General features: G+C 31.8%; 1 protein-coding gene across 1 annotated transcript; it reads right to left on the reverse strand.

Moving 5' to 3' along the window:
• Positions 1–16,278: 16,278 nt before the first annotated feature.
• Positions 16,279–24,357, reverse strand: LOC132742086 (fibropellin-1-like). The gene is made up of 5 exons (XM_060730378.1): positions 24,313–24,357; positions 18,832–18,946; positions 18,023–18,136; positions 17,149–17,211; positions 16,279–16,435 (listed from the first exon to the last, which is right to left on the reverse strand). The coding sequence occupies exons 1-5, from the start codon at positions 24,355–24,357 to the stop codon at positions 16,281–16,283; spliced, it is 492 nt and encodes a 163-aa protein (XP_060586361.1). The 3' UTR covers positions 16,279–16,280.
• Positions 24,358–25,097: the final 740 nt, after the last annotated feature.

A 25,097-nucleotide genomic window follows, 5' to 3' on the forward strand; every position in this document is an offset into this window, starting at 1 on the left:
ATAGTAGAGGCTACCAGTGGGGAAAACAGTTTTTAATATTAAAGTTAATATCAAGGAAATTTCGTTTTAACTTGTTTTTAGACATAAAATAAAAAAGAAAATTTGTTTGTTTATTGTGTAAGATGTAAAAACAAGTTAAAACGAAATTTCCTTGATACATTAATATTAACAAACAAATATGTAGTTTTTTTTTCTTTTATGAATAAAATTTACGTGTGACAGTTAACCTATTATTATTAATTTTCTTGTTTGTTAAGATACATGTTAATTTATCTTGCATCAGTTGTTATTCATAGATTTAAACTTTAATGAACCTAGTGTATGAAAATATATCTATAAACTAGAAATGTGTCCATAGGACACGGCTACCCCTACCGCACCACTACTCTGTCAATCTTATGACTCTAGGTCAAATATTTATTGAAAACTAAAAATCTTTTACTAAGTAAAGGGCAAGAACTTTACAAATACTGAATAAATCCAAAAGCAAACCCCAAGGTGCATAAGTACACATGCTGACCAACATTCTTTTAAACTTTCAGGCCTACAAGTGAAATACTTTTTGAGCTATGCAAGACAAGTTGAAAATTGCAAATTTATACTACTGTAAGTCAAGGGCAATAACTCTAACAAAACTGAAAAAATCCACATGCAAAGTCACAGGTTCATAGCTTCACAGTGATGTGAATCATTATTCCTGTAATTTAGTAATGTTGATCATTATTCCTGTAAAGTTGGTTAATTCTAACTCAAGCACTTAAGGAACAAATAACAACATAACGAAACGTTTTTTACTAAGTCAAGGGAAATAACTCTACAAATACTGGATAAATCCACAAGCGAAACCCAAGGTGCAAAACTAAACATGCTGAGCAACCTTCCCGTAAGGTTTAATGACTGTATGTCAAATTTGAGTTACATGCAACACAAGTTGAAAATTGCAAAAATTTTCTAAGTCAAGGGCAATTACTCTAAAACAAGAACCGGGTGAACCGGGTGATGCTCCCCGAGAAGGTTTTGGACACAGGAAAGTATAAAAAAAATAGACAAAGGGCAGAAACTCCAAAAATAAGGCAAGGCGGAGTTTTGATTTCTTTGCATTGCACTTCTATTCAACGTCATCTTTTTTAAGTTTCCTGATGATATCTCTTATGGTTTCAAAATTATGTCCCGGGAAAATTCAAAATGTAAAAATGAACAAAGGTTAATAACTACAAAATAAGACAAGGCTTTGTTTAGGTTCTGTAAGCATTGCAGTCATATCAAATGATATCTAGCTACTTACACAGTTTCATGTTGTTATATCTAATAGTTTTAGAGTTATGTCCCGGACAAAAGTCAAAAAGTAAAAATAAACAAAGGGCAATAACTTCAAAATAAGGCAAGGCAGAGTAATGATTCTTAGCACTGCACTTCTACCCAAAGAGACCTATCTATCTACAAAGTTTCATGTTGATATCTCTTATAATTTTAGAGACATGTTCAAAGTGTCAAAATGAACAAAGGACAATATCTCCAAAAGTAGGCAAGACAGTGTTACTATCTTGTGTTCTGCAAACTAACTTAATGAGACCTATCGACCTACAACGTTTTATGTTGATACCTCTTATAGTTTTAGAGTTATGTCCTGGATAAAGTGCAAAGTGTGAAAATAAACAATGGGGAATAATTAAAAACATAGGCAGGGAAGAGTTACGGTTCTTATGCACTGCACACCGACTCACAGAGATCCATCTACCTACAAAGTTTCAGGTTGATACCTCTTATAGTTTTAGAGTTATGTCCCGGACAAAGTTCAAAGTGTAAAAATAAACAAAGGGGAATAATTCAAAAATAAGGCAATGCAGAGTTACAGTTCTTATGCATTGCACACCTACTCAATAAGATCTATCTACCTACAAAGTTTCATGTTGATACCTCTAATACTTTTAGAGTTATGACCCGGACAAAGTTCAAAGTGTAAAATAAACAAAGGGAAATAATTCAAAAATTAGGCAAGGCAGAGTTACGGTTCTTGTGCACTATACACCTACTCAATGAGATCTATATACCTACAAAGTTTCATCTTGATACCTATATACTTTTAGAGTTATGTCCCGGACAAAATTCAAAGTGTAAAAATAAACAAAAGGGAATTATTAAAAAACCAGACAAGGCAGAGTTACAGTTTTTAAGCACTGCACACCTACTAAATGAGATCTATCTACCTACAAAGTTTCATGTTGATACCTCTTGTTGTTTCAGAGTTATGTCCCGGACAAGAAAAGCGGACAGACGGACTGAAAGACGGACGGACGGATGGATGGACGGACAGACGGACAAGGCGGCGACTATATGCTCCCCAGAATTTTTCGGGGAGCATAAATTCTAAAAAAATCTAGAGGAAAATACCAAGGTGCACAACTACACATGCTGATCAATATTCCAGTAAAGTTTCATGACTCTATGTCAAATCCTTTTTGAGTTTCATGCGACACAAGTTGAAAATTGCAAAATTTTACTAAGTCAAGGGCAATAACTCTAAAAATACTAAAATATCCAGACAAAAATACCCAGGTGCACAACTACACATGCTGATCAACATTCCTGTAAAGTTTCATGACTCTAGGTCAAATACGTTTGAGTTACGTGCGAAACAAAAGAGAACGGACGGACGGACGGACGGACGGACGGTGTCTTGTTCTTCGATCGATTAAAAAACTTTAAGCGAGTAAGATGTTGTACGGTCAGTAACGTATACCGTATACCAGTTTTGATCTTTTTAACTTTGCGTAGTTGTCGCCCTTAGATTTTTGACACCATTTGTATTGAAATATTAGCGAAGGCGGCATGTTGCTCAAAACAAAATCTTTCTCTCAAAATATAGGTCCTTTTATGCCCCCACAGTGTAAGTTTATGACTTGTATACAGTTATTAACTTGATTTTTAAGTACTGTAGACGTGTCGATGTCGTATGTTCTGTATTATGGTATTTTTTGAGTTTCTTTCGAAGTTGTGACGTCATCAGATTTGTTTTTTATCCAGTAAATGATGTTTTCCTTTGTATGTAAATCATTTTGTTATGGATTTAACATGTTTTAATGATTAGGACAGTGTACTTGTACTGTTAATAAGGCTTAATTAGGCCTAGGCTATATTTTTGCCTGGTTTATTGGTTCCTCTAATTTAGTACCGGTCAGCCCGGGAAACGAGGTTCTCACTACCGGTCTATCCGGAATTGTTCAAGGCTCATTTAGGACATAACGGTTTAATCTTTATGTATTTCGAGTTTTTAGGACATGTCATATTAAGTTGTCATGTATTATTTTAGGATTCATTTAAGGAATACTTACCTTTTACTTGCATTTGTTAGGCATACATGTTATTGTTTTGTAAACTATTGATCATGTATGAGATCTGTACTAAGTATTGTTTTTGTATGTTTTTCAGTCTTTTACCTTGGCTCTCCGGGGCGATGTAACGACAGAAATTAAATAAGGAACAAAACAAGGCGTTTGTCTTTACAGACGGACAAGGGTAAATCTAAATGCACGCCACTAAAGTGGGGGCACAAAAACAACATCTAAATTGATGAGTATGCAAATCATCACCTATGTGCAGGAACGGTTTAACTCATATTATATTTAATGAGGAATTAACCCTCTACTACACTAAGGTGACGAAATGAGAACGATAATTTAAATTCAAAATGCATTAACCAAGTCTAGTTCATGCTGGCGACTAGCTCGGCCAGCCGGCATATACGTAAATTGCGATGTTGTGGTTGAATGCGAACAAATAACAATCTTGGAAAACCGTGTCGGCGAACATATTCTTTGACACACTGGTCTAGAACGCTGTTACTTTCACTTGAAGTCGGGGGTCTGGAGTTCGTATCCCGGTCAAGGAATGATCTTTTATAATTAATCTTTATATTTTTGTTACGAACTAAAACATCCGTAAAACCGACCAGACTGTATACTTTGGCATTTGTTTTTTAATTTTCAAAACTAAATACCCTCAAACTTCGAATGGATCGTTCAAATTTCAAATCAGAGAAAACATTTACACAAATTTTTCAGTTATGGGTTAAGCCAAGAATTCTGTTGACCAAACATTATCTCAGTGAGCTTCAAAAATCAACACAGTTGCACAACATAACATTTCCACATTCATTGATGCTCGGTATTGCTTTTAAATGGTTAAACTTGTTTTAACCTGCCCATTTTGCTTTACATTACCCGCTGGTTTTATATATAGCACAAAATCATTATTAGAGAAAATAAGATAATAATATGTAAAATTAAAAAGACAATAGAAAAAATAATTAAATGGAAACACTGCGTCAACAGTAATTAAAACGAGCAGTAATATAAAAAAGTTGAAGTACGACTCGAACTGCACTTCAAGCGGCCATGGTATTGACACAGATCTATGTTCGTTCCATTCGACCGCGCTAATAAATAACGACAAAACGACATTCGCATACACTCTTACAATACAACTAAAAATAACGGGTAAAGTGCCAACTGCTGATAAGAGGTATTGGGGTCAAATCCCGTACTAAGCATTTAGAAAAAAAAGTCATTTTTTACTGTTGCATAATATAAACATTTTTTCATGTTATAAGTTTGAGTACAAATGCAGAGGGCACAACAACAACAACAACATCGACGTAATCATGAGCATATACATAAGGAAAGTAATTCCAAATATGCCAATTTGAAAGTTTTAGAAATTTGGATAAAATGCAAAAAAGGGTTAGCGAAACCTTAAAATAAAATGCATGAACTCGACAATATATATTATATCTATAAAACAAGCGAGGTTTTACGCATGCGTGATTGGCTGCGAAGGAATTGTCAGCTGTGCACTGCATAGAAGACCGAAATAAACGCTACATAGACATAGAATGTCTATTTAGATCTGCGCAATTGTTGAAATTAAAGGGGAAGTGTTACAACAAGAAAATTATATTACGTCCTTACTAGCAGTATTCGTTTTATACCGTGACAGGACGGGAACGCTTCAGTCAGTGTCGTAATGTGCTAGGAATCCGACACGATGACATTTTTCCTATTTATTTATAGAAGTGTTGCTCGTAATGGTTCAACATAATGCCTTGAACATTAATTGATTATATCCCGATTAAACGATATATAAACTTTTAATAAGCAATGACCAACGATAAAACATGAAATGTCAGCATAAACGTAGTATATAAGACATCAAAGACATCACACCCGTTACCAAATCTAACCAAATTAAAACAGCACGCATGTGTCCTTGCCTTACTACACTGTATTTAACAAAGCTAGCTATTTAAGTTTTTGAAACCAAAACTATGACCTCACAGTAGTCTTTAAATGATCTCAAAAGAAAAATACATAACTTTAAGATTTCGATTTCTCCAAAACAAGATGTACAGTTCAAAGTCCATTATTTGTATACAGATATAAGCAAACATTGCCTTTCTCTTTGAAGAAAATGTAAATATAAATGTGTTTGCAACAAAGCCAGAAATTTCAAATTGGTCATGAAATGTAAAGCTGGTGTATGTGAATGTTTTTATGTAATTGTATTTTTATTGACGATTCGCAAAATAAATTGTGTCATTCCGCAGGAAATCATGCGTCTTACTCAAAATCATATCAGACTCGGCTGCAAAAAGTAGCCGAAAAAATGTCTTTTACGTACAAAAGCACAAATAAACGAAAGCCCGATTCTTTGACGTCTTCATTAAGAGTATGAAACCAGTTTAAGGTAGAACGCGACACTTTGCGAACTTTCGAGTAGCGTCTTGAAAATTGGCATGCAAAAAATTGACCATATTTCTAATTGGATTTCGATGATTTTATTTCAATAGTTTCAGCCAATTTTTGTACACATGACGTCAAAGTTGACCATCAAAGCCCGTTTTTGAACATGACGTCGTTGCGTATCCTTGGCAACTGTTACGGGTATTTCAACGCCATTGGCGGACAAAATATCTTAAATCCTACAGCATTCGACGGAAATTATTTTTTCCTTTAAGCAGATATAAAATTTATTGTTTTACGCCGAAAATTGTTTGAGTAATGGAAAGAAAATTGTCAATTTTGTGTAAAATTTGACGTTCAGTTTAGCCGCAATTTTCGGCTTTAAAGCGACTTGAAATTCCTGAAATAAATTTTTGATTTTTTTCTTTAAACGTCCTTTAAAATGTATACTTAGTCAAAAAAACTAAAAAGATTAGGGGTCACCGACTCAATTTTTTCGGTACACGTGATTTTATTTCCCCCACCCCTTTGGATAAAAGTCACGCTATCACGGGGCGTTTGGTTCTTTGATGTTATTAAAAACGGGCTTTGATGGTCAACTTTGACGTCATGTGTACAAAAATTGGCTGAAACTATTGAAATAAAATCAACGAAATCCAATCAGAAATATGGTCAATTTTTTGCATGCCAATTTTCAAGACGCTACTCGAAAGTTCGCAAAGTGTCGCGTTCCACCTTAAGAACCTTTGTCTAAGACATATGAGCCGCGTCATGACAAAACCAACATAGTGGGTTTGCGACCAGCATGGATCCAGACCAGCCTGCGCATCCGCGCAGTCTGACCAGGATCCATGCTGTTCGCTATCAGTTTCTTTACTTGTTATAGGGTTTGTAAGCAAACAGCATGTATTCCTGATCAGACTGCGTGGATGCGCAGGCTGGTCTGGATCCATGCTGGTCGCAAACGCACTATGTTTGTTTTGTCATGACACTGCTCAATTATAAGTTTATCAATATAACAACACGTGACACGAAATGAAATAAATTAAACGAATAAACCCTTAATTTTCTCGGTTTAGATAAACACAGGCAACTGTGCATGCCCCCCTATCACCGGTTTCAGCTGAATTCAACATTTAAATATGCTGCGTATCATAAACACAAATAATGATTGATTTTGTCCTCGCTTATATAAATGCATATATTAATATAACGTCATAATTATTCAATTGTCATGAAATAGAATTTTTACGTTTGACATTATTTTTTAGTCTATCTTTTATTTAGTTGTAAATAAAATCACAAGTGTACATACCTATCTGCAGCGCTAGCAGAAGTAAGCAAAATAAAGGTTTCATCCTGACACCAGTCATCTTGAAACACCTTTGAAAATATAAGATCGAGGTCTACGTATATATAAGACAGATCTACCCACGTTACTCACGCCATTAACTAGTCATATATCAATAGAATCAAGAATTATTATTTTAAAGCAGTTAATTGAGAAGAACTTACCATTATTTCGGCGCGTTTTTTCTCTATAATAGGCATTAAGAAACATTTTCTTTGACCTAAGCCGTCTCAGCCATAACTTCAGTAATAATCATATAATCAAAAATTTAGTTCAGATTCCACATGTGTTTTATGTGTCTGCTAAACGCTACATTTGATGAAATGATTAGGTCAATTACAACATCAAAAATCCCGTTAATATCAATAGTTATAAACTGTCCATTATTTGAGCTGCCCGTCGACAAAAATTCTTAATTAATACACATTGGATAAAAATGATTACACCATTAACGCCGTAATCACTTTCGGTGTTAGTAGGATAAGGGTTAAATGTCAATGTGTTTTATTACTAATATACGAATATTAATTAAATGTACTTTTGTCTCGAGAAACCTCACTATTTCCAGACCATATCAACTTTGCCGGATATTATATATATATTTCTCACATATAAACTCCTTAGGCTCAAATTTTATTCATCAGAAAGCTCATACAAACAGTTTAAAAAGGGTTCTAAGCTGTTGGCCTTAGAACATGGACAATTTGTTTGTTTGTTTGTTTGTTTCATTTTACGCCTTTTCCCAACAGTATTTCAGTCATATAGGCGGGTAGTTTCCTAACCATCGTTCCTGGAGAGTTACACCAGTACTAGACTACCTTCCTCCGCGCTAAACTACCAAAGCATCTCCCGGGGATCGAACCAAGAACCATATCCGTTAAGAAATACACTAAATCATATCAGAAAAATATGTTTCGATGACGGTAAGAAGGGATCTCATAATTCTGAATGTATATTATTTGTATAACACATGTCTTGGTCATGAAGTGTTTTTAAGTAGAAAAAAGCCGTAATAGTATATGTGTAGATTACACATTTATTTCAATATATTTTATTTGCAAAATAAGTTCATGTAGGTCAACCAGATGTTTAATTGTTTATTTAGAAAGAAAATAACATTTATTTTGGTAAATCTATAGCAAGTTAGACACACTGGAGTTTGTATTGAATTTGTATTTTCTGTCTACTAACATTTTCTAAACATGTGTTGTTTTTGCATAACATTATTCAATTTATGGAGTTGTTTCATACGTAGGGAATATCGAATTTACGAATTTGCTTGTTGTATAAATACACTTTTACATAAAATGCCCATAATTTTGTTTCTCATTTTGCAGAATTTTATATTAACTTATATTACATGTCATTCTTACGCCATCAAATATCCGAGAACATTTCACATATTGATCTATTGTTGATATTTGCTTGATTGGCAAGAAATAATGTTAACGATCACTTCTTTGAGTAATTGCAATCAGAGCTATAATCGCATCAAAAACTAAGAAAAAACGTAGACTATTCAAACACAAGTAAACAAATTGTACCTTAAATCATATTAAATATATTGAAAAATGAACGATCGACAGTAGCTCTTTGCTTTATACCTCCGTTACGGATTTAAACTGGGGAATCAATACAGGCAGATAAAGCATTAAAAATAGAATATGCACACAGTTTGGTAATGAAATTGAATTTTGTTGAAAATTGAAAATGGAATTGAATACAATTTTGTACGTTATACAGAGAACTACGTTGTCAAAATATTTAGCTATTTATTTTCAGACAGTTGCTTTTTTTCTATTAGATCAAACAGAGATAAAAAGATATAATGTATCGCGAATTTACAACAAGTAGAACGGTTTTTGAATAGTGAATTTGAATACCTCAGTAAATCAAATTTATCTTGACCTTTAAACTGTTAAAATGTTTAAAAGTGGAATTGGTCCTATCTGAATAATAGCATATAATGATTGAAAATGGACCAATACTTCAACCAAAAATCTTACTCTCCGATATAAGGATGAGTTGTTTACCTCTTCTAAAATCTAATTATTAGTTACGATTTTTCAAAAGGACTTATATTTGTACATGTATTTTCTAATCAATTTTGAATTCTTGATAATAATAAAGGCATGCAAATAATGATATGTGTTCACACAGAATTTTGTTTGAAGATAACTATTGATAAATGAAGTGAATAATAAGTAAAATATTAATAAATCAATACTTGTCCACTAAGAAATTGGTTACTGGGCGCTTGGAAAATTGACCTTGGTTAGACAATTCCTGTTGGGTTAGGCACCCAGATTCGGACAATATCACAACCTTTTCAACCATGATACTCTACTTATTAATGAAAAATTCATAAAATCTTATCGAAATCATGTTGAGCTCTATGTTGTCACCAGGCTGAATATGTCTAACAACTTTGCCTGGTCATCATAAACAATTATAATACTGCACATTTGTAACATCATTTTCATTGGATTATCATGGTTTTTTCAATTCATGAACACGTCATCATTTTTCCTCTTAAAAGAAATTTTGCTGTATTATAAATTTGTTACAAAGATTCCGGACAGGTTATATGGCCATTTAAAGGGATATTCAGGCAAAATGATGACAAAAATATTAAAATGATCATATGTACTCAAATCACGCTTAAATGACTTTTCTTAAAGTTTCAGCATGAATTTCTGTTTAAATTATATATATTTGTGGTTTAAAGCGTAAATATATCCATATATGTTGAACAAAATTTAGACCCGAATAGAATCACCAAATAGTTTTGAAACAAGTCAGATGACCTGAACAAACCCTTGAAATTACAATAAGAGATATTGTGGATATTGTATGATTGAAACAAGCCTAAGTCATTCATTTGACATGTTCTTTAACGTTTCCAGAGTTCACTTTGACAACTATTGTGAAATGCTAACGCTCTAACCTGAACCACGCGGGTCAAGTTAGGAAACCGCATTTTTGTTCTTTATATGGAGAAAAGATTTGTTCCTTTGACTATCTAATATATTCATTTTGAGGGCATTTACAGAATAATAAATAAAAAATTCAAAACTAAGAGATGAAAATTTTGCCTGTGTCTCCCTTTAATACAATGGTTGTTTGCTATATAACCTTATTATTGTGGCTAGGTTACATTGGCAAACAACTATTTAAAAAGGGACATAGAACATGTCAAAATCTTTATAACTAACAACAGTCTAACAAGTTTCATGTTGATACTTTCTATAGATTTGAAATCATTCTATATAATCGGCAATTATGTCTAAAATTCCAAGTTTAAAAAGGACTCAAGTACGAGGAATTATATAGGTCATAGCCCGATTGATATAATGCTGCACATCCGAAGGGCAAACAGTCATTTTAATTTATCAACGATAGAATCACTGATTGAGATATATTATTTTGATCCTAACATGACATCGACTAATAAATACTGCCTACCTGATATCAAGCTAACTTGCGCCTGATATGTTCCGTACAGTGATATCATTCAGTGCCTCGCATGACTTATGGTATGTCACATGTCTAAATTTAGAATTTTATTTCATAATAACACACACTTTCAGTCTTTCTATCTTCAAAAGTGAACAATACTTGCTGAATTAGAATTTTAAATAAGTTTGTTTTGTTTGTTTTAATGTCTAAATGTCTGATTTGAAGTTTTTTAAACTTATTAGTATAAATATTATTTGTATTTGAGCCGTGTCACGACAAAACCAACATAATGGGTTTGCGACCAGCATGGATCCAGACAAGCCTGCGCATTCCATGCACAGGCTGGTCTTGATCCATGCTGGTCGCAAACCCATTATATTGGTTTTGTCGTGACACGGCTCATTTGTTTTTTGGTTCAGAACCTCATTAGAAGGCAAGATGTTTAGATTAGATTATCTTATATTTAGTCTTTGAAGTTCCTCCTAATTATTATTTTATTCCTCAACTCATATAATATTTTCATTTCTCCTAATAAGGCTTTTAAAACTTCTTTAGTTGTAATTGGTAGCAACAAATTGGAAAATTGAAATACACCCATAAACACTTTAATATGAACTACGTAAATAACGATGAAATTAACTGTTAAACATATTATATGTCAGACCCTTTTAAATACGATTTATACAGACTGTAAGATACGCAATTCGAAAAACTAATGATAATAATAGCTGTCCTCTGCTAGTTCTCAAAGAGTTTGTCGGTGTATTAGAGTTAATAGCTCTCCTATATCTCTCCAATATAGGAGTAAAGAAATATCCGACTTACTTTTTTATTGCTCTGAACTAGAAGTGAAAAAGTTCTTACTTTGTTTTTAATATTTCTAAACTGAAGTAAAAACGTCCGGTTCGTACCAAAACACTTTTTGAAACGTTGTCATTGTATTAGAGATTTTCGATCATGCGACCACAAACATGCATCGAAGACATGTTGTAAGGAAAGTGATCATGCGACCAAATACACTCATCACAAGATCCCTCTTCTCATACGAGAAAGGGACAAAGTGTTGTCCGCCCTTGTATTAAAGGACATACTTTAAAAATATGCCATTTTCTTTTAGTTATTGATAAGGAAGCTTATTCTCTCAGATGTATGGAACGCCGTGACTGTTTATATGTTGTCTGCACATGTCAGAATGATTATTTGACAAGTTAACATGCTGTTTGAACAGGCCAGCATTGTCTTTAGACAAGATATGATGTAAATTGCACATGTTAATATGCTTAACTGACAAAATAATATCATCATTTCGCAAGATAGCAAACACATTGATAGCATAAGACAGTCACGGTGTTCCATACTGATGTGTCTTGAATTTGTTTATGTACAAACCAAATGGGGTATCAGTTTACGTCCTATTAAGTCCGTTATTACATTTTAAAAGGGTCAAAACATTATATAGTTTTTTTTTTGAGAATTTTGAGGTTTAAATTTTTTCTACTCTTCATTCTATGTATTTAACAGAATTGTGTTAATGTTGCAAAACATGCACGTTTCAAAAAAGCTTTTTAGATACACCTTTCACACAAACTTTTTTTTCTGTCATCAACAATTGTGGATAAAAGTACAATACGAATAAAATATAATAATAACCACGATCGCGACATCGGGTTGCTAAGTGAAAAACGTATTTAAATGTGTTTTATCATCAAGGGGCTCTTTTGCATAAAGTGTGGTCGTAAATCTATAACACATGACCGAGATGACTTCAATTTCAACCAATTACTTTGTACATCACAGCTAAACATTTCCTAATTGATAGATAGCTAGTCCTACATAACAACATTATGGGCATAACACTAGTTGTCTAACACAGTTAAGATATTGCGACATTTAATGGTACCGTTAAATTGGTGCGACATTTAACGTCATCATTGCCAAATTTAACGGCAAAACATTTTAAGAAATTTAGCGGCTGTTGCGACATTTAGCGACAATAGTGTGACATTTAGCTGGCATTGCGATATTTAGCGTCGTTGCGACATATAACGGCGCTACATACCAATAAGAGCGCATACGGCAACTCACAAATATTTCTTAGAAAAGATATCCAAGCAGAGTCTGCAATATTTGATCGACTACATTGTTTTCACTATTCTTGAGTTATCCTCGCATAATTTAGACTTTCCTACATTACTCTGATATCAGCATTATTTAGACCTTCCTACATTACTCTGATATCAGCATTATTTAGACTTTCCTACATTACTCTGATATCAGCATTAGTTAGACTTTCCTACATTACTCTAATATCAGCATTAGTTAGACTTTCCTACATTACTCTGATATCAGCATTATTTAGACTTTCCTACATTACTCTGATATCAGCATTATTCAGACTTTCCTACATTACTCTGATATCAGCATTATTTAGACTTTCCTACATTACTCTGATATCGGCATTATTCAGACTTTCCTACATTACTCTAATACAGTCCAACCCCGTTTATTCGAAGTGCCTGGGACTGAATATTTACTTCGAATAATCGATGGGTTCGAATAATCGAAATCGAAATATTGTGATAGACGAAAACTACTCGACTTTGACCAATCATCGCAAAACTACCGTTTACAACACATTTGCTTCCTGTAATCAATTGAGAAAAATAAATATTTAAGAAAAGATACGTAAAAATTATTGTATTGACATTGAAGACATAAATACTTGCATTTTATTTTACATTGTGTATCGTTTCGTTTCGCGCAAAGCCTTGATAATGGCCGTGTCGTCACCACGGTATTTACAGCTAAACTCTGGTATTTTCGAGGCTCTCATGTAGCGTTACAATTAATGAAAAAAAAATGTTTTGGATGTTTTGACAAATTCACATATACGGAATGTATAAAAATTATTGCTGTCATCTTCAACAAAATCGGACACGGTGCATAGCTTTTCATTTTCGGTAATTAAAGTTGATTAAAGAACACACAAAGAGTTATTATCATGAAAGATTCATGATTGTCTAATTACACGCATGACTGGATATTTTTCACAAGTCGACTGGTGAGCGAGTGGATCAGCGCCAATTTAATAGTCTGGCTTCGAATAATAATTAGGCTGGCTTCGAATAATAGGTGTGAAATTCTTTCATAATTGTTTGATCGGGACCGAAATTTTACTTCGAAAAATAGGAGGTATTCGGATAATGCATTTCGAATATTACGCTCGTATTTATATTGTTTTATATAGAGATAAAAACGGGACCGCCGATCTACTTCGGATAATGCCGGGTATTCGAATAAAGGGTTGTCGAATAACCGGGGTCGGACTGTATCAGCATTATTTAGACTTTCCTACATTACTCTGATATCAGCATTATTTAGACATCAATACAATCATAAACAAAGCTACATATTTTTTTTTTGCATACAAAAAACTCTTTTGTTTTATATTTCCAAATCCGACCTTATATCAAACTGTTTTCGAAAATTATACAAACTAAGATGAAGTATGATAATCGCTGCTTATGTGTTCACTTACTGTTGAAAACTTGAAATATTGTAACAGCTAAAATTTTAATGTTGCCTCGAAAAAAAGTTCATTAGTTTCATTCCGATATTTCTGGTAGAAAGAAAGTTAATGAACAAATTATTTAATTAATTAATTAATAATTAAATTAATTAAGTTAGAGTTAATTAAAACATTTTCTAGTGGCCAATTAAAGTACATGTATATAAGGTTTATGCAAAATCCACCTTTATTTGATTAGTAACAGAGAAAACATGTAGTGACATGTGCATATAACTTGTAAAGTGTTCTATGAAATGTTTAATAATAATTGTAGTACATTTCTTAAATCTTTAATACAATTGATACAATTCTGCTTTTTAAAGCTCTGTTCGCTTAATCTGGTGGCTGTTCGTTTAAAAAGTAATTTGTACACGGCTATTGAAAGTTCAGTGAAAAGTGACGATGTGGCTTGTATAAAGTAAAAGAAAGTATTAAGTTTCCTTTAAAACAGTTGAGATGAATACAAAATACGTTTCGAGTAGAGCGCAAGCCTCGTTGGTCATTAGTTGGTTGCGGTGACAATGGCAATGCTATAATTGATTTACCATTTTACAATACTATAATCATACACTGACAAAAGGACAAATACCAAATATTGACATTTCCACTGTTTTGTTTTGCATATGTAAGAATGAAAATAGCATCTAGATCAAATAGAGTTTGAAAAATGAAATGTCTTCTTTTTTTCTGAAAGTATAAAAAGAAAACACAACACAGCAATATGGTAAGTTAGCTAACATAAAAATAGAACCTGTTACTAATAATATATTTTAAGCAAACCTATCATATTACAAAAATGTCACTTTCAATACCGATAAACTTCACTGAATTAAATCGTTTTGTTTTTGTCTTTGTACACTTCACTCGATTATGGACACGTGTTTTGAAGGGTTTCCGTCCCGGGGGTACCTTGAGGGAAGCAGGAAAGTCGTGCTGGTAAGAAAACATAATCTTGTGGACAAGCTTGAATAAAAAACTGTCCGTTTCCATTGCAATGGACATATAGATGAGGGTCGCAGTTGTGGGGATACAGAGCTTGTGTCAGTGTTCCATGTTGTTGACATGGGTTGTATCGTGTTGGATTGATGCAAGTCAAGTTTTGTTGGTTCCAGATGTAACCTGGTTGACAATCCGATTCCCATGGTTGACCCCACACATCACAGTGGATATACTTGCTGCTCACGCCGGGATACGGGAAATACGTCATTCCTACAGTTCAAATAAAATGAGCCGTGTCACGACAAAACCAACATAATGGGTTTGCGACCAGCATGAATCCAGACCAGCCTGCGCATCCGCGCAGTCTGATCAGGATCCATGCTGTTCGCTTACCAACCCTATTACAAGTAGAGAAACTGATAGCGAACAGCATGGATCCTGATCAGACTGCGCGGATTCGCAGGCTGTTCTGGATCCATGCTGGTCGCAAACGCACTATGTTGGTTTTGTCGTGAAGCGGCTCATGTAATAAATGTTTCGCCATCGTTGTGCAGGTAAAAGAATGCCCTTATCGTTCGCTGTCTTAACAAAAAACGATATCAAATGGAAATGAAACTGAATAATATTTCGATCTAGATATTAATCTTAAAAATGTATTTTTCAACAGTTTAAATCTAGCATTAGAAATATAAGTGTGTATTTATTTTACTTAATGGATAACAAAAACAGTATTGAACAACCTTGAGGAAGGTAATTCTTTACCTTGTATGATGTTTTGTTCTGAGCATGGATTACTGACACCAGTTACATCTTTCTCACATGCTCCCGAGAAAGTCTGACCTGGAAGAGCACATTGGGAACATTCTGCATAGTAAACCTACAATACAGGATAGGTCTTCAATAAGAGTTTGTGAAAAAAGAAATTAAACATTAATTGGTCAATTAAAAACGTTAAATGATTTATGTTTGCTTATTGCTGAGCATTCGTCTTGTCGTGTAATTAATATCAGTAAGTCTAGTATGTTGCTTTTCGGTCTTACTTACTGAAAAAGATACATGAAACTGTTGTTATACTTTTGAATTATTTAAATAAATTTCTTGCTACTTGCTATTTGCTTAATATAAATATTTATACGTTTTGTATTGCAATAACATAAAAATAGTTTCTAAAGGTTTGACCCTTCTTTAAGGTATTACCATATACTATTATACTAAGTGAACATTATCAAAAGTATACCTGATTCGGTGGACAGTATACAATGTATGTTCTTCCCATAAGATCACACATGAGGAACTTGTCATGTGACAACGGATGTGGAAACCTTACATCGCCAGCAGGCACGCTCTTATTGTTGCAGGGAGAATGAAAATGCCAGTCCTCTGTAGTGGTATCAATTTTTAATATATCATGGGTAACAGGTGTGAATGAGATGTTCAAATGTATATGTAAAATGCTTGAACTGTATACAGATGGGTCACAAAAAACATTGACTTAAATCGTTTAGTCACTGTCCTTGTCAAGCGTAGCATGTTGATAATGCAAAAACAACAAAAACAACAACAACAACAAAGTATTCTTCTTTTCAACAGTTATTTCAGAGTATTCTCCATTTGAATATATACTTTTTTGATTTTGAATTCTAAGTGCGATATTGAACATAAAGTGAGAGAGCCTAAACCAGTGGTCTGTAGTCTTAATTTCCAAAAGAATGAAAGCTAAACACAGATGCATATGGAGTGATTCAGTCTGCCCTAATTTATAATGTGAGAGAGCCCAAAACTGATGCTCTTATCATGGTAAGCATATCTTCCAAATAGTTTCAATTTCCTTGAATCGGTTTAAAAAATACAGAGACACACATATGTTAACGGGCGGATATGTAGCCAGGTGCATTACATTATACAGCGATATTCTGCCAGGCAAAAAATAAATCTTATAAAGTACCTTGTTTTAGCTCTACCTTTAAAATGTATTGATATATTCACTATGATCCTATCATCAAACGGTCATACGGAATACTTCTTCTTTCTTAAGGTAAAGCTTATTAATAAAATGTCTAACTGCTTTACAAATTCGTGTTTCATAAATTTACCTGTGCAATTGTAGTAGGATTCGTCACAAGAGATAGGAACAATTCCTCTAAAACACAGAACCTCTGAAATATCAACAGAACAAATAAAAAGGTACAACTAAAACAAGAAATAAAAGCAAAATCAATAAAAATATAGAAAAAAGTAAATACATTTTCTGCCATGTTATCTGAAATATATCATTGAAAATCTAAATAAAAAATATTAGAGCTGAATTGATGTTTTCATCTTATAAATAAAGTGACATTATGCCCATTGCCCACCTGAGATGACATTTAAATTCAAGTTATAATTCCATGGTTTGAATAGGTCTTGGTCAGTCACCATTATAATAGTGAATCTTTTTAAATACATAATGCTAATAAGGTTTTGTTTGACAGCGAAAATAATGAGCACGGTGTCACTTTAGCACTTAGAAAGAAAATCGAATGATTTTCTGAGATAATAAACTAAGTCTATGTAACATATACTATAGTATATACATGTTAACACGGCAACAATTGTTAAGTGTTGCAGACTCGTTATTACTGAACCTGTTCATGAAGGACAGTGGTAAGTGAATGCGACCGTCTTTACCCACTAATGTCAGCTAACTTACTATGGAGACAAATCATGCTTGTTTTTAGAATTTCAAACATTCACAGATGTGTAGTAATTTACAACAACAACATTATTGGTCAAATAAATAAATAAATAAAGTATTTAATAGACAAGAAAATTATCCATGTTGTATGAAGTAATGATTTTTAAGATTAGTTTTTATTAAGATTGAAACAAAAAAACAAATACTAATCATTAAATGATATAAAATATTCGTTTGAAAAGACAAAGTATAAAATATCATAAGTGTGTGAGCGGAAGAAAACAAGTTCTCACCGATGTCACAATTTTCCCCCGTGTAACCATCAGGGCACAGACACCTGTATCCATTAATTAGATCAACGCACGTGCTTCCATACTGACACGGATAACTAGAACACTCGTTGATTTCTATTATGAAAAAGAGCCTATATTAAACATACATGAACACATATCTACATACACTCGTAAACATCGAAATGTAAAAATAACAGAAAGTACTAGTATAATTAACGACAATGGTCAATTTTACTTGATTTTAAAGCAATGCTAGTTTCAAAACAAATCATATGATTATTTAACCAGTAAGGATAATATACATTTCTTTTCTCAATAACTTCTCGAACCGGAAACCGTTATCTAGTATCATTATCAAATTGAATGTATAAAAATTCATTTTTTTTTATTTTTCTTTGCTTGATTACCGATTTGAGGCATTTATCATAGTTTTTTTTGTATCACAATTTGTATCAGTTTTGATTTCTCTATAAGTATATAAGTATTTAAAGTGGCAAACCTTCAACTGAATACATCTTTACGAAACAATTGATAATGGTAACTAATTTTTAAGTGAACATAGACAAACACTTACCTCGCACTTGATAATTATAACTTAAAAAAATAACGAAACAGTCGTCAAAGATAATCATATTTGAAGAAAAGTCATAATTCTGTTAATAGTTATTCTAGTCATTACTTGGGTATGAATATGGCCATTAATAATTATCTGTTTTAGTCATATTTTGAACGTAACAAGTTGAATATTTTGAAGCGCCATTTGCTTATCCGGAGGCTTGCCGGTTTAAGTTATGTTAAAATAAACTTACCAGTAAGGCAGTTCTTTCCAGTGTAACCGGGTTTGCAGTGACAAATATAGTCGCTAGCACCATCTGTGCAATTTGATACTGTATGCACTGTGGCACGGGCTGGATGCACACTCGTCTATATCTAGCATGTATAATGATAATAGCCTGTTAGATAAGATAATTCTGTATAAACTTTCTTAGATTCATAATTGTTTTCTTTTTTTCAAACCAAAGGAATTTATTTAAATTATTGAAAAACACAGAAACAGTTATATAGCTAAAGAATCACAGAAAAACATATTTTCATATTTAAAACGGAAGTCATAACACTAAAACATAACTGCATGAGCTCAAATTAGTCGACAAATGTGATAGTTTACCTATATGACAAATATCTCCAAGAAAACCATGAGGACAAGTGCAAGAGTAACCAATGCCATTCAAAAAAGATATACATGTTCCACCATTGGCACAGCGATCCCTTCCAAGAGCCGAACAGATATCTAGAAAAAACATATTAAAAATCTAATTCTGCAGATGCATCTTTTCATTTCAAGCAGCAAAAGAACGAAACTAAGGTAATGTTTTATTTCTAAGCTTGAGTTTTGATATGGTAAATTAACTTGACTCTTATGAAAAGATTTGGTGAGGTTAAAGTATGTCTCAGATAAGAATAAATTCTCTTGATACAGAAAGAGAAAACATGTGTTTTTATAATACTGCAGTAATGTAGTAACAACATGTGAAATTCTTATCAACCTGATTAAAAATAGCGTTGAATGTAAAATAGTTGATGGTAACAAAGCAAAATGTTCACAAAGTGGCATTTAGACTTCCATACAAAAATGCTTATTCAATAAAATTGTATTATATTCCAAAATACAAGAGAAGAAAAGTATTTAAACCTATTAAGTAACGCTTTTTGAAACTGTAACAAGAGACAAAAATAAACGCCTTTGAACATAACAATAAAAAGCATTCTTGGTGCTCCATAGGCTTAAATTAAATTTGACATAATCTTTTAAAGCATATTGTCCAGAATGTATATGATTCTAACATAAAATGCTTATCAAAAAATGCTTATCAAATTTCAATGCCAAATACGAGGTATGTTCAACCAGTATCCGGACAAGTATCGTATAGTAATTTTAACTATAATTTTCATTATACTAGTTGTTTTTAACCATGTCGCGTCTCGAACTGGATGGATTGTAAATAATAGTTTAACGTTGGTATACAGTATAACATATTCTATATTTGTTTGTTTGATTGATTCATCAATTTTATTTATATGTCTGTCAAGTTGATGGATTCTATTTAAGTTTAAGTTTATAACATTAACAATCTACCACTTATTATTATACAGATACATGTAACTTAATACGTGTATGCAAAGACTGAACAAAAAACCCCAAAAAACAAAACAAACAAAATACATTTTTCAAATATGTGGAGTAAGGAAGATAAACATATAAAGATAACTTGATATTGCAAATGTAATCAATCTGGTTAAAATTATCAATAAAACACCTTTGCAATCATAGGCATAATGTCCCGGGCACCAAGATGTTACCGCCACAGTTTGCCCAGCAGGACAGGACTTTGAAAACTTGTTTGCTATGTAAGCCCTGTATTGCTCAGTCTGTCGACAAAAAAGTAAAATCATATTTCATAACTATTAGAATACAGGCAGAACATAATGAAACTCAAAACATGATAAAAGCGTGTCTTTTATCATAAAAGGGTTGCTATGAAATGATTTAAGGTCATAATTACGTTCATAAAAAATCGCAATAAATGGCTCACTGAGAAGTAAGCAGTTTTGTATGGCAACTGTTATTCGGTTTACAAAGATCGCTTATCGTAATTGTAAACACTGTAACTTTATGTCATAAAGAATAGTTTATAAAATCTGTGAGCGAGACGGAAAGAAAAATAAGATTTTATGACAAATAAATAACAACAAAATAAAGCAAATAAATATGCTCAAAAGCAGACATATTTAGCAATTCTGTCAATGTATTAAACGCCCAAATGACCGTGTATAAATATCGTATTTGAAATTACTTTACTTAAAATAGTTTTAATATTATACTGTCCTACCACATTTAGGTCATTTTTGGTCCCTTGATTTATCCCACTATTATATGTTATATTCTTTTTGTGACAACATTTCTCTGAGGAGCCCCCTTTCTCTATATCTCATTTACAAATTATAAAGTATATTATATCTGTCTTACTTTGTATTATATTTCTTTCATCGGAACAAACTATTGTTCACATATCTCTCCGAACATGGTCCTGTGGTACTATTTAAAATTGTAAATATATATTTATATATTTATTTTATATTTAATTTTTATTATTATGTTCATTATTTTTTTTTTTTTTTTTTTTTTTTTTTGATAACACATTTAGAAATCGGTCAAATATTACGAGAAAAAGTATGGGTGTTAATCAATCTTTCAAAACATAAAGGACAAAGCAACCCATAACACTGTCACTAAAATATGTAAAATATAAACATTAGTGTAGTAATCTTTTTATTAAAAATTAGCATAAATAGAAATAAATATAATTTACAGTTATTTGATTAAGCAATTAAAAAAGAAAAACAGACTTCCAAATACATTATGAATTTTAAGAAAGAAAACTCGGTATTTCGTTGATGATAAAGGCATGCAATGATATGTAGAAAAATGTAATTTAACAGAAAATCCTAATTAAAGGTCTAATGAAGCAAATGATAAAATATACTGACATGAAATGTGTACAATATTATTTAACATATTTAACAATATTCAACATAAAATGGAATATGAATATTTAAGATACAAGATAACTTACATTGTCCAAGGGTTTGAACTAGCCAATTTGTCAAGAGAAACAGTGCAACTATTTTTGCGTCCATTTTTTATTACTCAACGGCAAAGGAAATGCATTTACTACATGCTATAAAATATGCAGTAATATGCACTCATTTGACAATCTGAAGTTAAGGTTAAGCATCAATATTATCAAAGTTTAAACTTGAACATGAAATGTGTCCTTTATTTAATTTTTTTTGGATACATTATCAATACTTGTTAGATACAAAAAGTTGTGTATCTCGTCTTAAGGATCGTAAATCTCAACTCAAGTATTATCATTGTAATGTTTTTGCAAGATATCGCTTAACTCAAGATTGTATTTAACAAAAATTATCATTTTTCCTGATAAAAACATAGCGTAATAACTCTTGAAAATTTGAATTTAAGTCAAAGTTTACTGTATGTACAAAGTATTATGGATTAAGTCTGCTTTAAAGTAGTTCAAGTGATATCTTAAAGATTATTTTGACATTATCGAAAATTTAAAAAAAGTTAAAGAAAAAAATATTAATAATATAAATTTTCTTTCAAATTTAAATTTTCCCATTTTAAAGACAGTTTTTTTGTATTTAAAAATAAATTAAAAAAAACTTTTTAAGATTTCCCCTTTTCTTTTTCCCTCATTAGCCCCAAAAAATAGTCAATGAAAAAACATTTAATTTTACCCAATTTTATTTCTAAAAAAAGAAAAAGTTAAAAAAGCAAGGGAATTTAAAATTTCTGGCAGTGAAACTACACCACACCACCACCCTCCATATATACAAAAATAAAAATTAAGAGACACTATCGCCATTATCTAAGGTAATAAACATCGGATTCAATGATATCTTAATTATGTTGTCAACAGTCTTAAAATCTGTTTGTATTTAAAATTTAAAACATTATCATTCATATTTTATAAATTGATAAGTTGTATTTAAAATTTAAAACATTATCATTCATATTTTATAAATTGATAAGTTGGTCATAATCTACCTTTCTTAACGTACCGCTAATCATGGAGATATATACATTCAAATAAGATATAGAGTATTAATTTTCAACCAAATACGGTCTTCAGAAAGGCCAGTAAAAACGTGCTTAAAATCCGTTATCATAAATGTTATTCACTTCCCTTTATCCACTTTCTTTCCAATATAAAAATATTGAACAGACCGACGCCACGCACTACATTTGTTTATTTAGATGCCGTCCATTGTTTTAATCTGCGATTTATGCATGCCAGACTTTTCTACCTTGTCGACATGAAGATATAAAAGACCTGATCCTTATGACGCTTCTGATCTTCTTTATTCTTTGTTATTTAATTGCTTCTAATTTAATGGTTTAAAAGTTTTTAGAATTGAATTTCATTTTTATTTCAAGCGTTCCAGGCACGAGCTGAAATATGCTTATGTGGTATTTACAATAAGACTATGTAATTGTTATATATACTTTTAAATATGAGGCTTGTTCAGCATACTATCTCTTTAAAAAAAATCAACACAAATATTTTAAGCAAAAACACTTTTTTCTTTAAATATTTGTTTTAAGCAGCACGTCTTATGCTTAAAATTCCTTGAGTTTTTTTTTTGTCAACTTGAATATGAGACTGAAAGTATTTGTGTATCATTGATCCTAATAAATTGTATGCAAAACTTCTAATTATAATATTATTTGATTATTCCGTTTATACAAGATAACCATTTTGATTGTAAAAGTGACCTTAAAAATAATAGCGATTCACGTTTATTACTAAAAATGGTCTTAAATCTCGAAAAAAAATCGATATTCACTTAAATTGTCAGTATGACAAGAAAAGCTTATCACCTGAAGGGAAAAGCATTGAATGTAGCATATTTTCTGATAAAGGTAGAAACATGACTTTTGACTTCTATACAAAATGCTTGATCATTATATTGTACTTGTTTTTCGAATCGGAAGAGAAGCAACAGTATGCCTCAGGTATATAGCCGTTAAGTAAACTTTATAGAACATGTATAAAGACACTGTAAATAAAAAGCTTTTGAAAAAATTAAAACTATTGCATGTGTAGCTAAATGGCTTTTTTAAGCGCCACATTTAATCTATTTACATTAAAACTAAGAAAATTTCCTTATCTTTTTGTTTCAATGATTCTGAACCTCATGAGCTTCCTTTTAAACTATTATTAGACAAAAATATTTTCTGAATAAAAAATTTTAGATTATGTATAATTATTTTGTTTTGATGTTTGAATAGGCTTCTCGCCCATTGAATTATTGTTTTCAAACACAGACATCTATAACTTGCGAATATTTCGGATGATGGTATAGTGTTTTTTTGGCCACATTTCAGCAAATTAGATGAGATCAAATTAGATAAGGGTTAATGAATAATTAAAAATGGCAAGTATATCTATCTTGGACGCACTTTTACCAATAACGTTATTGGCCAATTCTTTTATCACCTAAACAAAAATTTGGCCAAACCCATTAAACAATTAAAGTAAAAATTAAGGTCTGGCTTTACTTTGGCCTTTATAATTTGTAATGTACTTTTTTCAATGTTTACGGATTGCAATACTGAGTGTTAGACAGACATTGCTTTGCTATATTAGACCATAAAAGTTAGTAGACAAAAATATATATCTTATCTGAACCACAATACATACCTTAGATGCACATACGGTTTTTGAACATAGTATTTTACGTCCCATTAATATAAAACTGCTTTACAACAACACTAGAATGGTTATAGAATAATATATATAATGTTTAATATTAATAAATAAAATAATTTGATTGTGAACTAAATTGGTTAAATCCGTTTTTAATATTAGAATATGAAATTGCTTTTTCTTGTTAATATGTCGAGTTTTTACTTGAAAGTTAACAACAGTAAGAAAGAGCATCCCCAAATCAGGAGAACAAGTGGATAACTGTGGTGATAGAGTTAAGCCTTTAAAACCATGTCAGGAAATGTTGCCCTGTTCCCAATCAGATAAAACCGCTGAATTATTAATGGAATGGTGTTCAGTTTAAAACGATAGCTTTCACCTCCAATACTAAGGCCATTGACATTTGTTTTTTCTTTTGGGTTCTATTTATGCAAAAAAAATCTTGGTCAACATTAAGCGTGATATATATAAATTAATTGAAAAATTTTTAATTTTCTTTGGGTCATTCTGACCACCATTTAAACAAGAAGACGGGCGGGATGTAACTAAACAGTCGTAAATGTTTAATTCTAAAAACCTACGATTTCAGTTCTTTGTCCCATTGTTTTTTAAAGACTTAATATTTTTGTAGTTTTATCGTAAACTTGAATACGGATTAATCAAACTCAAGATATTTGCCTGTTTTTTTTTTTTTAAATTTTTCTTTTTGACAGTTTGGTTTTGTGATATGCAAGCTTTCATAAACCTCTGTTTTCCCTCTCTAACAGCCCTTTTTATTT

Source organism: Ruditapes philippinarum, unplaced genomic scaffold (genome assembly GCF_026571515.1).
Source record: "Ruditapes philippinarum isolate M1 unplaced genomic scaffold, ASM2657151v2 ctg2680_1_1_1_1, whole genome shotgun sequence".
Classification (NCBI taxonomy): domain Eukaryota; kingdom Metazoa; phylum Mollusca; class Bivalvia; order Venerida; family Veneridae; genus Ruditapes; species Ruditapes philippinarum.